Source organism: Bos indicus x Bos taurus, chromosome 24 (assembly GCF_003369695.1).
Source record: "Bos indicus x Bos taurus breed Angus x Brahman F1 hybrid chromosome 24, Bos_hybrid_MaternalHap_v2.0, whole genome shotgun sequence".
Classification (NCBI taxonomy): Eukaryota; Metazoa; Chordata; class Mammalia; order Artiodactyla; family Bovidae; genus Bos; species Bos indicus x Bos taurus.
In genome coordinates, this window is record NC_040099.1 from 46,792,370 (window position 1) to 46,804,355 (window position 11,986).

At 44.3% G+C, this 11,986-nt stretch overlaps 1 protein-coding gene and 1 pseudogene across 11 annotated transcripts in view; both read right to left on the reverse strand.

The window, feature by feature from the left end:
• Window positions 1-1,803, reverse strand: part of PIAS2 (protein inhibitor of activated STAT 2) — a 106,587-nt gene extending 104,784 nt beyond the window's left edge. For 5 of the 10 annotated variants that reach the window (XM_027526000.1, XM_027525994.1, XM_027526003.1 and 2 more), the window contains exon 1: window positions 1,578-1,756. In XM_027526000.1, coding sequence (XP_027381801.1) covers window positions 1,578-1,601 — 24 coding nt within the window. In that variant the 5' untranslated portion in view covers window positions 1,602-1,756. Of the gene's footprint in view, window positions 1-928; window positions 1,285-1,577 lie in introns of those variants that run through there. The other 5 variants (XM_027525995.1, XM_027525999.1, XM_027526002.1 and 2 more) reach the window with 5 other exon arrangements.
• A 5,998-nt stretch (window positions 1,804-7,801) lies between these two features.
• On the reverse strand, window positions 7,802-8,315 carry LOC113882726 (annotated as a pseudogene). The gene has a single exon (XR_003508431.1). The product of XR_003508431.1 is annotated as a 40S ribosomal protein S23 pseudogene (transcript).
• Between the last annotated feature and the right edge of the window lie 3,671 nt (window positions 8,316-11,986).

An 11,986-nucleotide genomic window follows, 5' to 3' on the forward strand; every position in this document is an offset into this window, starting at 1 on the left:
AAAGTCTAACACAAGTCTTGGCAAAGTTTTCATCAACAACAACAAAAAAAGCTTAGAAGAGGACAAGTTACATATACCCATTAGTACACAAAAACTAAGACAATATTGCAGATACAAATAACCACAAATTTCAGTATCCTCAATCCACTCTACATCTAATGCATTAATTTACAGATGAGGCTCAGGCCTTGTTGTTTCAAAAGCTCTACAGGTGTTATTAGCTCTACAGCTGAGACTCACCCTTACACTTAACCATATGAACACCCTTTACCTAGTATCAGGTTCTCTGTATAAACTAGCATAGTGCATAAAACGTATTAACATACTTTTCACTGGGAATTAAGTAATTTTTGAAACAGCTGGAGAGAAAATGACAGGCACTATTCAAACCAAAACAATTTACCTTTAGATCAGAGCCATGAATACGTTGTTTTGCCGATGTTCACCAAACCAGCCAGGTAACCCGCCAACATCCCTTCCCCCAATACACCCCACTCCCAAATTCCGTAATAAACATACACACTGAATCTTTTGCCAGATTCCACTTTCTTATTCTGAGAAAGTAACGCTAACAACACACGTCTATGTTGTGCAAACTGATCGCAGTTAAAAGTTTCTATTCATCCGTTCTTTTAAGACTATTTATTTTTTAATCAGATTTCCGTCCTTAAGGATCTTATTTATGCCGTCAGTAACTCAACAGTCCATAAAAAAAAAAAAAATTGGGTCGTTTATCACAATTCTGTTTCAGTTAGGGCTTTGAAGGTTATCAGCTTCGGCGGGGGGGAAAAAATATATATATATATATATCTTTTCCATTCTAACCGCAACACAGCCCATTTCAAACCTCTACTCTACAATACAAGCGTATCAACAATAAAGTTATGACCTTGTTCTCATGACAACACAGACTTTGCGGAGTTCTTACCCATAGTACTAAGAAAAACACCAACGTTTAAGGCCGATGACGAAAGGCAGGATTCCCAAAAGACGACGGTCCTCTCCAAGACGTGCAAGGAGCACTGGTGGGAGGAAGGGGCCTTTCTCGTGACAGATCGTCCTGAACAGCAGCATCACCCCAAGGAGAGGGAGAATTCTAAAAGCAACTTCACGTTTCCGAAAACAGCCTCCCACTCAAGTGAGTGGCCCGGAGACTGAGGAATCGCCAGACACGTACACCCCTCGCGAAGGTGGAAAAGCAAACCCTACTCCCGACTTCATCCCTTAAAATAAATGGGGGAAGTTGGGTCCCCACGAGCCCCTGGCGGGAGCGGCCGCGGCCCCTCGCGCCAGGTGTGCGTACCCCCGACGGACCCCACGGGTCGGCTCACCCTGGGCCCCAGGGCCCGCCACCCCTGCGCGGCCCGCGCGTCCTCCGCCGCCGAGCGCTCCCCCCACGGCCGCGCGGGCGCCTGCTCGGACGCCGGCCAGGCTCGGGGCTCCGGGCTCCGCCAACCGCTCCCCGCGAAACAAGAAGGTGGCAGCCGGCGACGTTGCGGTTTCCCCGCCTCCCCTCCCCTCCCCTCCCCCCCCCCCCCCCCGCGGCCTCCGCTCTCCACTCCCGCGCCCCCGCTTACCCTCAACTCCTCGAAATCCGCCATTTTATACCACCCGCGGGCGCCGCCGCCGCTGCCGTCACAGCACCCCCGCCCGCTACCGCCAACAACGCCGCCGCCACCACGGCCGCCGCCGCCGCCTCCAGCACCATCCTGCACTGGGGGCCGCTAAAGACGCCGCGGCCGCCGCCGCCGCTGCCGCCGCCGCCGGGCCCGTCACGTGATGAGCGCTGGAGCCCCGCCCACCGGCGAGCGCGGCCCCGCCCATCCAACCCACAGCCTTCCGCCCGCGTCTTCCGCCCGCGCGCCGGCCCTCCCCGCGCCGCGCTGTCCTCGCCCGCTGGTCCCCGCCCTCTCCCGCGGCCTGCCCGCCTTCCCGCACGCCTTCCGGCCAAGCCGGGCCGGTCGCCGTGCAGCCCTCTGCCCCCGGTCCCCGGCGTGGATGCCAGGCACCAGTTCCTGAAGCGCTGTGGAGACTGCAGCGTTACCGGAGGGCCTGGGCGGAGGGAGTGACGGAGAAGAGGAGGTGGCCTGAGACTCGTGACTGGAACATTTCGGGAAAATTCTTACGGGGCCCTTCTACACGGTGGCTGTGGACAGAGAGGTCCACCCAAAATAAAGGCATCCCCTGGGTTAGTTGCGGCGGAACAACCTAAACGTGGATGTTGGATAAGCTATTGTTCCCATCTCATGGTGCAGGGTTGGTAAGACCTCTTTGGGTTGCCAATAGCCTCAAAGTGCTAACATGGCTAGTTCTTTCTGACTTTGAAGGGCGACTGAATGTCAAGGATTGCAGAGTTGAGCGGGTTGGGGGAGGGTAGTTGGAGAAGTGAAAAAGGAGCGCGCCCAGAAGGGCCCTGATAGAGAGGGGTCAGGGAAATCAGATAGGTGGGAAAGATGAAATGCCAGAGGCAGAGATGATGGAAGTTTCACCTCACCCTTGAAGTGCTGACCAAGGATGAGACAAGGTGCTGAGTCAAGCTGGTCAGAAATTCGCTGGACCAAATCTGGGATTCAGATTTCCTTGAAGAGGTGGATGAAGCCCATTTCAGACACCTAATGTTGACCCCTGGACCAAAAATAGTTTTCCAGTCTGACTTTTCACCTAATTGCTGCTCATCTTTCAGATCTCAGTTTAAGTATCACTCTTTCAGAAAGACCTCTTAAACCCACATGGCGCTTGTGCTGTTCTTAGTCGTTCAGTCGTGTCCGACTCTGCGACCCCTATGGACGGTAGCCCCGCAGGCTCCTCTATCCATAGGGCTTCTCCAGGCCAGAGTACTGGAGTGGGATGTCATGGCTCCGCCAAGGGATCTTCCCAACCCAGGGATCGAGCCCTGGTCTCGTGCATTGTGGGCGGGTTCTTTACCACCTGAGCTGCCGGCGCCATTTTCTTTCAGATCCCTCTCTGACGGCTCATAGGACCGGAACCTTTCCCTCCTGATGTTTTTACATGATTAATTGTGTAGGTCCCTGTGTAATTATTATATAAATAATTATTGTTTACCTTTTTTCCTTTAAAATGTTTTTAAACCCACGGGGGAACCTGGTGGGCGGCCGTCTAATGGGGTCACACAGAGTCGGACACTACTGAAGCGACTTAGCAGCAGCAGCAGACTAATAACTGACAGATGCCTGAAAAATTGTTGTCCTCCTATTTGTTTAGTGAGTAAAAGAATGAACAGTATCAGACTAGCTGCTGCTAAGTCGCTTCAGTCATGTCCAACTCTGTGCGACCCCATAGACCGCAGCCCACCAGGCTCCCCAGTCAAAACTAAGTCAAACTGAGACCACAAAAATCAATGGTGGAATTCTGGCTTTCTACCATTGATTTTTGTGGTCTCAATTTGACTTAGTTTTTATTTTGGCTTATTCATCTTAGGCCTTGATTTCCACCTCAGAGTTTAACATTGTTCAACAGACATTTAAGTGAAGGCCTATGTGGTCTAGGAGGTTTAGAGGAATATATGAATAGAATACAATACAGCCCTTCCACCAAGGCACTTAAAACCCACAAGAGGCACTGACATGCAAAACCAAGAAAAGCCACGCTACAATTACTGAAGTGTTCATTGTAGGGTTGGGTAGCTTTGCCTGCAAAAGAGTCTAGATGCTGTCTTAGACTGGCCTAAACCACTACTTGGTCTCACCAGGCCAGATTACTAGTTGGGCGTCTTTCCTAAACTATGCTCCCTAATATTCATTCAATATTTGTTTAAAGGAAAGGCTGAATGGTAATGGGTTAAAAGCAAATCTCTTTTTACTGTCATAAACAATTTAGCTCTGATCCAAATTTGTAAATCCTACTCATCAAAAGAAATCTCTGCACTTGGTTGGATATAACTTCTTTGTAGTGTGACATAATACATCCATGGATGAGACTTGAGGAAGGAGGTAAGTACCAAAGTCTCACTGTAGACCACATACCTAACTACCACACCTGCCATATGTAGAACTGTTCCCCTAGAGGAATTCCATTTAATACAATTTTCTCCTCATTACATTTTTAAGTGATTAAATATGTTAACACTGTTTATGGATTGAGGTTCTAGGCAGTTACCTGGCTGGACCACCCCCTTTATCTAGCTCCCATTAAAAACATAAGTATTATAATTAAAGTTTCCTAAGTTTATACTACACAGACTCAAAAGTCTCACAAGTAGCTTTTCCACATATTAGCTGTCTTAACTATGGCAAAGTCTCAATTCCGTTTTTCTAATCTATTCCAGACCTCAGGATGTTGAAGAATTAAGTGAGATCAGGAATTTTACTATACTTTATAAACTTACCTTTGATAGGTGATTGTTTTTGTATTTAAACAGCTGATAAGCACACACCAAAAGTATTAAGCACTTAATATCTATATGATATATTCTAGTACTTTAGAAAAGAAGATTCTTTTCTAGTTGGATGATGCATGAGATACTGACTTTACTTTCCAAGCACCTGTCTTAATCCTTTCCCTGCCTGTCTGTACATCCATCAGTCTCTTGATCTCAGTATCTCTCATTTGGTTTCCATTGACTTCTTCATTTTTCCCTGTATCTGTATTCAAGGCTCCTGCATAGTTTCAAGCCACCTTTCTTTGCCAAGCGCACATCTATTTTAATCAGATTTCTTCACACCTTTTGCATTCTGCCTTAGCCTTTACTGAACAGTATGAAAAGAAAATGAACAATGAATTTATATTTTATATTCCCATTTTTAACACAAAATTTGAAAGCATAACACGATAAATATACTTTCCAACAAGGTTCAGCAATTATTAATATTTGAACAATTTTTATTAAGGTATAGATAACATAGATAAACCCTCATATCTTAAGTGAACTATTCATTTAGTTTTGAAAAATGTTTATCAAGACACAGCACTTTCATCACCCCAGAAAATTCCCTCCTGCACCGGAAATAACCAATGATCTGATTTCTAATACTGTAGAGAGAATTTTAAAATGAGACTACTTTATTTATTTTAAAATACTGTCATAACCTCAGTGCCAAAACCAGACAAAAATTAATTATCCAATCTAACATATAAGCAGATTTTACCCCAGTAATGCAAGGATGGTTTTACCCTAGCTTATATGTTAGAGACTTGGTAACTTGGTACAACTGTACAACTGAGAACAAAATTCTGGATTTAGAAAATAATTAGCAAGTGCCAAAAGTAAAGAGTTAATTCAGACAAAATCCTAGAAGGCAATATTCCAGACATTTAAACTGAACATTTATCCTGAGGAATTTGACAATCCAAAAGTAAAATCTATAAACTGGGACTTCCCTGGTGGTTCAGTGGTGAATCCACCTGCCAATACGGGAGACAGGAATAGCGGGTTAAATCCCTGTGTCAGGAAGATCCCTCGGAGAAGGAAATGGCAACTCCCACTCCGGCATTCTTGCCTGGAAAATCCCATGGACAGAGGAGCCTGGCGAAATGCAGTCCATGGGATTGCAGAGTCAGACACGACTTAGCAACTAAACAACAAACTGAAATATAACTTGCAAAGTCCAATAAACAACCCCGATATTTAATACAAGACCCCACAGAGTAAAAATAAACTGGAAATGTCAGCACGTCCACAAATTGCATTCAGTTTTTCTACTAATCAGTAAATCTCACTCCTTGAATATTGAAAAATAGGTCCAGGATGGTACTCTACATACACTGGGCAGAAACAAAAATTCTCTCCAGGTAAAGATCTTATCACCCCAAACCTCAAATTAACCTACAGATAATTTTCCAAGTTAAATGACCAACACGTAATCAAAAATCAGAAAAAGACTGCAATAAAAACATGCTTACACAAGTAAGTAAATTAACAAGCAAACCTTGAAAAAAATTATAGATACTATAGAATTAAGAAGTTAAAGACCTCAATGGATAGGTTTAATAGTATATCACACACAATTTAAAAGAATAACTGGAACACGTTAGAAGACTAGAATGAAGCTAAGGGAAACAAAAAGATGGAAAATGTGTAAGAAAATGTTAGACATAAATTTGTGACAGAAAAGATAATGTTGAAAAAGTCTACCAAATGTTTTCATTGGAGTCCTCAAAGAGCAAAAAACCAAAATGAGGCAGAAGCAATATATGACAAGATAAAATTGGAGATTTTCAGACTGATTAAAAAAAAACCCACTGTGGGTAAAGTGTTAACAAAACCCTTTTCCTTTCCGCATGAAAACTTGACCTTCAGTTAATTTTCTAGCTCTTTTCACCTGGAAACATAATAGAGGTTTATGAGAAAAATGACCTCTGATTAGTAAATTGCCTCTGGACCAGGAAGAACTATAAATGGTCTACATTTATAGACCTGATGCAGCTACCATATTAAGGACTTAATGAGTTCAGTTCACCAGCAAAACACAGCAATTTTAAAGGTGTATGCACTTAAATGACATGTCCTTAATATATCATACAGAACTACAATGAGAAGTAAAACAAAACCCCACAAGTATAGTGAAGCATTTTACCATACTATCTCAGTAATTGATACAAAAAGCAAACAAAATCATTAAAGATACAGATTTTTGGAACTGCGTAATTAGCAAATCTGACTCGGTCACTACAAATAATGTGCGTGCATGCTCAGCTGCTTCAGTCGTGTCCGACTCTGCCACCCCATGGACTGTAGCCCCACCCCCACCCCCACACCCTGGCTCCTCTGTCCATGGGATTCTCCAGGCAAGACTACTGGAGTGGGTTACCATGCCCTCCTACAGGTGATCTTCCCAACCCAGTGATCGAATCAGCATCTCCCGAGTTAACAGGCGGATTCTTTACCTATTAAGCCACCTGGTAAATCTCCCACAAAGCACGTACACTCAGACCCTTCTTTCCCTCCTCTGAGAAAATGGATTGAGAGAAGAATGTGCCTTTCTCGCTTTCAACTAAGCCACATGCCTTGTGTGCAGCTTTATCAGAAGAATTTCATATGATTAATAAAAGACGGATGACTGTTTTTTCCTAAAGTCACTAGGAGAAATCCTTGTCCAAACACTGCAGTAGCTCCCTGCCAGGTGGGGTGCGCTGATTTGTCCCCAGGTCCCAGTTCTGATCAGACTCAACCATATCTGTCTGAGGTGGGCCTGTGAGAAGACCCAGAATGGGACTTGCAGAAAATGCATTATTTTAAATACATATGGAACATTTACCAACGTTGAGCATGATAGGGGAAGCCTTCTACAATTTAAAAAATTGTGATAAAATATACACAACCTAAAATTTACCATCTTAAACCCTTTCAAGTGTACAATACAGTGCCATTAAGTATAGTCACATTTTGTACAACCATCACCACCGTTCATCTCCTGAACTCCTTTCACCTTGCTAAACTGAAGCGCTATACTCACTAAGCAGTAACTCCCTATTCTCTTCTTCCCCCCAGCCCCTGACAAACACCATTCTGCTTTCTCCTTAACTTTACTCTGCTGCTGAGTCGCTTCAGTCGTGTCTGACTCTGTGCGACCCCAGAGACGGCAGCCCACCAGGCTCCCCCGTCCCTGGGATTCTCCAGGCAAGAACACTGGAGTGGGTTGCCATTTCCTTCTCCAATGCATGAAAGTGAAAAGTGAAAGTGAAGTTGCTCAGTCGTGGCCAACTCCTAGCGACCCCATGGACTGCAGCCTGCAAGGCTCCTCCGTCCATGGGATTTTTCAGGCAAGAGTACTGGAGTGGGGTGCCATTGCCTTCTCTGTGGAATGTCCTACTTAAGTAGAATAACACATAAAACATATCCACCTTTTTTTTTTTTTTGGTATAGGAAAATTTATTACTATCGTGCTTTCATCATCAAAATTTATGATCTTGGTCTTTCCTTCTTACCTTTGTATAAAGCCAAAAGAGAGACATTGGCTACTTTGACAACCTTAAAGTGGACTCCAGGAATGTCACCAACAGCATGACCTTTGCGACCAAATCCAGCAACCAGAACTTCATCATTTTCCTCAATAAAATTCAAGCAACCATCATTGGGTACCAAAGCAGTAATTTTTTTGCTATTCTTGATTAGCTGAACCCTGACACACTTCCTGATGGCAGAATTTGGCTGTTTGGCTTCAACTCCTACTTTTTCCAGCACAATTCCCCTGGCGTGAGAAGCGCCGCCAAAAGGGTTGGCCTTCAGGGCTGTGCCCAGATGGGCTTTCTTGTACTGCTTATCATGCCACTTCTGGTCTCGGTGGCTTCGGAGCTTCCTGGCAGTACGAAGACCGCGACACTTGCCCATCCTGCCGGCGCCACGGGCCTGAGCGAAAGAGCAAAACATATCCACCTTGACTTGATTCTAGGTACCTCATATAAATGGAATTACATGGTATGTGTCTTTTTGTGACTGGCTCATCCATAATGTAGCATATGGCAAAATTTTCCACCTTAACTTTACTCTAGGTACCTCATATAAATGGAATTACATGGTATGTGTCTTTTTGTGACTGGCTCATTCATAATGTAGCATATGGCAAAATTTTCTTCTCTTTTAAGGCTGAATAATATTCCATTGTATGTGTATACCATATTTTGTTTATCCGTTTATCTGTCCATGAACAATTAGGTTGTATCTTAATCAGGTTGGGTTAATGAAACGACATACCACAGACTGTGTGGCTCAAACAGTTAACATTTATTTCTCATAGTTCTGGAGGCTGGGACATACAAGATCAAGGTGCTAGCATTTGGTGTCTGATGAGGCTCCCCTTCCTGGTTTGCATTTGACCATCTTCTTACTATTTCCATAAGTGATGGGGAGAGAGATCTCTGGTTTCTTGATCTTATAAGGGCATTAATCCAATCCTAGGGCTTCCATCTTCATGACCTCAACCAAACCTAATTACTGCCCAGAGGCCCCACCTCCAAATAGCATCACAATGGGGACTGAAGCATCAACAAATGGGTTTTTGAGGGACACAGACATTGAGTCAATAGTAGGTTGGTTCCACTTTTTATTGTGACTAATGCGAACAAATCTCTCTCCTAAATCCTGCTTTCAATATTGGGGTGTATATACCCAGGAGTGAAATTAGTGGATCATATGGTAATTTTATTTTTTGAGGAGTTGTCATGTTTTCCAAAGCAGCTGTGCCATTTTACATTCTTGCCAGCAGTGTGCAATGGTTCCAGCTTTTCCACATGCTCATCCACCCTTGTTATATTCTGGTGTTTAATACTATCCATCATAATAGGTATCAGATGATATCTCCTTGTTGTTTGATTTGCAATTCCCTAGAACATTTCATGCAAAGATGAGCTCGATAAAGGACAGAAATGGTATGGACCTAACAGAAGCAGAAGATATTAAGAAGAGATGGCAAGAATACACAGAAGAACTATACAAAAAAGATCTTCACGACCCAGATAATCACGATGGTGTGATCACTGACCTAGAGCCAGACATCCTGGAATGTGAAGTCAAGTGGGCCTTAGGAAGCATCACTACAAACAAAGCTAGTGGAGGTGATGGAATTCCAGTGGAGCTATTCCAAATCCTGAAAGATGATGCTGTGAAAGTGCTGCACTCCATATGCCAGCACATTTGGAAAACTCAGCAGTGGCCACAGGACTGGAAAAGGTCAGTTTTCATTCCAATCCCAAAGAAAGGCAATGCCAAAGAATGCTCAAACTACCGCACAATTGCACTCATCTCACACGCTAGTAAAAGTAATGCTCAAAATTCTCCAAGCCAGGCTTCAGCAATATGTGAACCGTGAACTTCCTGATGTTCAAGCTGGTTTTAGAAAAGGCAGAGAAACCAGAGATCAAATTGCCAACATCCGCTGGATCATGGAAAAAGCAAGAAAGTTCCAGAAAAACATCTATTTCTGCTTTATTGACTATGCCAAAGCCTTTGACTGTGTGGCTCACAATAAACTGTGGAAAATTCTGAAAGAGATGGGAATACCAGACCACCTGATCTGCCTCTTGAGAAATCTGTATGCAGGTCAGGAAGCAACAGTTAGAACTGGACTGTTAGAACAGTTAGAACAACAGACTGGTTCCAAATAGGAAAAGGAGTTCGTCAAGGCTGCATATTGTCACCCTGTTTATTTAACTTATATGCAGAGTACATCATGACAAACGCTGGACTGGAAGAAACAAGCTGAAATCAAGATTGCCGGGAGAAATATCAATAACCTCAGATATGCAGATGACACCACCCTTATGCAGAAAGTGAAGAGGAACTAAAAAGCCTCTTGATGAAAGTGAAAGTGGAGAGTGAAAAAGTGGCTTAAAGCTCAACATTCAGAAAATGAAGATCATGGCATCTGGTCCCATCACTTCATGGGAAATAGATGGGGAAACAGTGGAAACAGTGTCAGATTTTATTTTGGGGGGCTCCAAAATCAGTGCAGATGGTGACTGCGGCCATGAAATTAAAAGATGCTTACTCCTTGGAAGAAAAGTTATGACCAACCTAGATAGCATACTGAAAAGCAGAGACATTGCTTTGCCAACAAAGGCCCATCTAGTTAAGGCTATGGTTTTTCCAGTAGTCACGTATGGATGTGAGAGTTGGACTGTGAAGAAGGCTGAGCGCCAGAGAATTGATGCTTTTGAACTGTGGTGTTGGAGAAGACTCTTGAGAGTCCCTTGGACTGCAAGGAGATCCAACCAGTCCATTCTAGAGGAGATCAGCCCTGGGTGTTCTTTGGAAGGAATGATGCTGAAGCTAAAACTCCAGTACTTTGCCACTTCATGAGAAGAGTTGACTCATTGGAAAAGACTCTGATGCTGGGAGGGACTGGGGGCAGGAGGAGAAGGGGACGACAGAGGATGAGATGGCTGGATGGCATCACCGACTCGATGGACTTGAGTCTGAGTGAACTCCGGGAGTTGGTGACAGACAGGGAGGCCTGGCGTGGTGTGATTCATGGGGTCGCAAAGAGTTGGACACCACTGAGCGACTGAACTGAATTGAACTGAACTGAATGGTTAGTGATATTGAACATCTTTTCATGCACTTATTGGCCTTCAGTATAACTTCTTTGGAGAAATGTCTATTCAGTCCTTTGTGCATGCGTGCGAAGTCGCTTTAGTCGTGTACGACTCTTTGTGACATATGGACTGTAGCCTGCCAGGCTGCTCTGTCCATGGGATTCTCCACGCAAGAATACTGGAGTGGGTTGCCATGCCCTCCTCCGGCGGATCTTCCAGACCCAGGGATCGAACCCAGTCTCTTATGTCTCCTGCATTGGCAGGCAGGTTCTTTACCACTAGTGCCACCTGGAAAACCATTCGTTCCTGTACTCATTTTTAAATCAGGTTATTTGGTTTTTTGTTTCTGAGTTTCAACAAAATTTTAAAGGACCGGAAGCTGCTACAAGTCTCTTTTACTTCTCTATGACAGAGATTGTCTTGAAACAGTGTTTTATCATCTCTCAGGCTCTGATGAGATATAATAAGCCATGATGGGGTCTTCCCCGGTGGTTTAATGGGTTAAGAATCCTCCTTGCAATGCAGGGGACTCAGGTGTGATCCCTGTTCAGGGAACTAAGAGCCCACATATCTAGGAGCAACTAAGCCCCAGCGCTTTGGAGCCTGAGCACAACTGGAGAGCCCATATGCCACAACAACTGAGCTTGCAAGTCTTAACTAGAGAGTCTGTGGACTGCAGCAAAAGATCCTCATGATGCAAGGAAGATCCTGAGTGCCCTAGTTAAGGCTGGACGCAGCCAAATAAATAAATAATTTAAAAAAAGAAGCCATAATGACTGTACGTACCCTTGATATTTTGTGATGAGAATGGCAGTTTACCTCTGTGATCTTCCTCTCAAAACATGCACATGTGTGAGCTAAGTCAAGCTCACTTCAAGTTAAGTCACTTCAGTCGTGTCCGACTCTTTGCAATCCTATTGACTGTAGCCCGCCAGGTTGTTCTGTCCATGGGATGTTCCAGGCAAGAATACTGGAGTGGGTTGCCATGCCCTCCTCC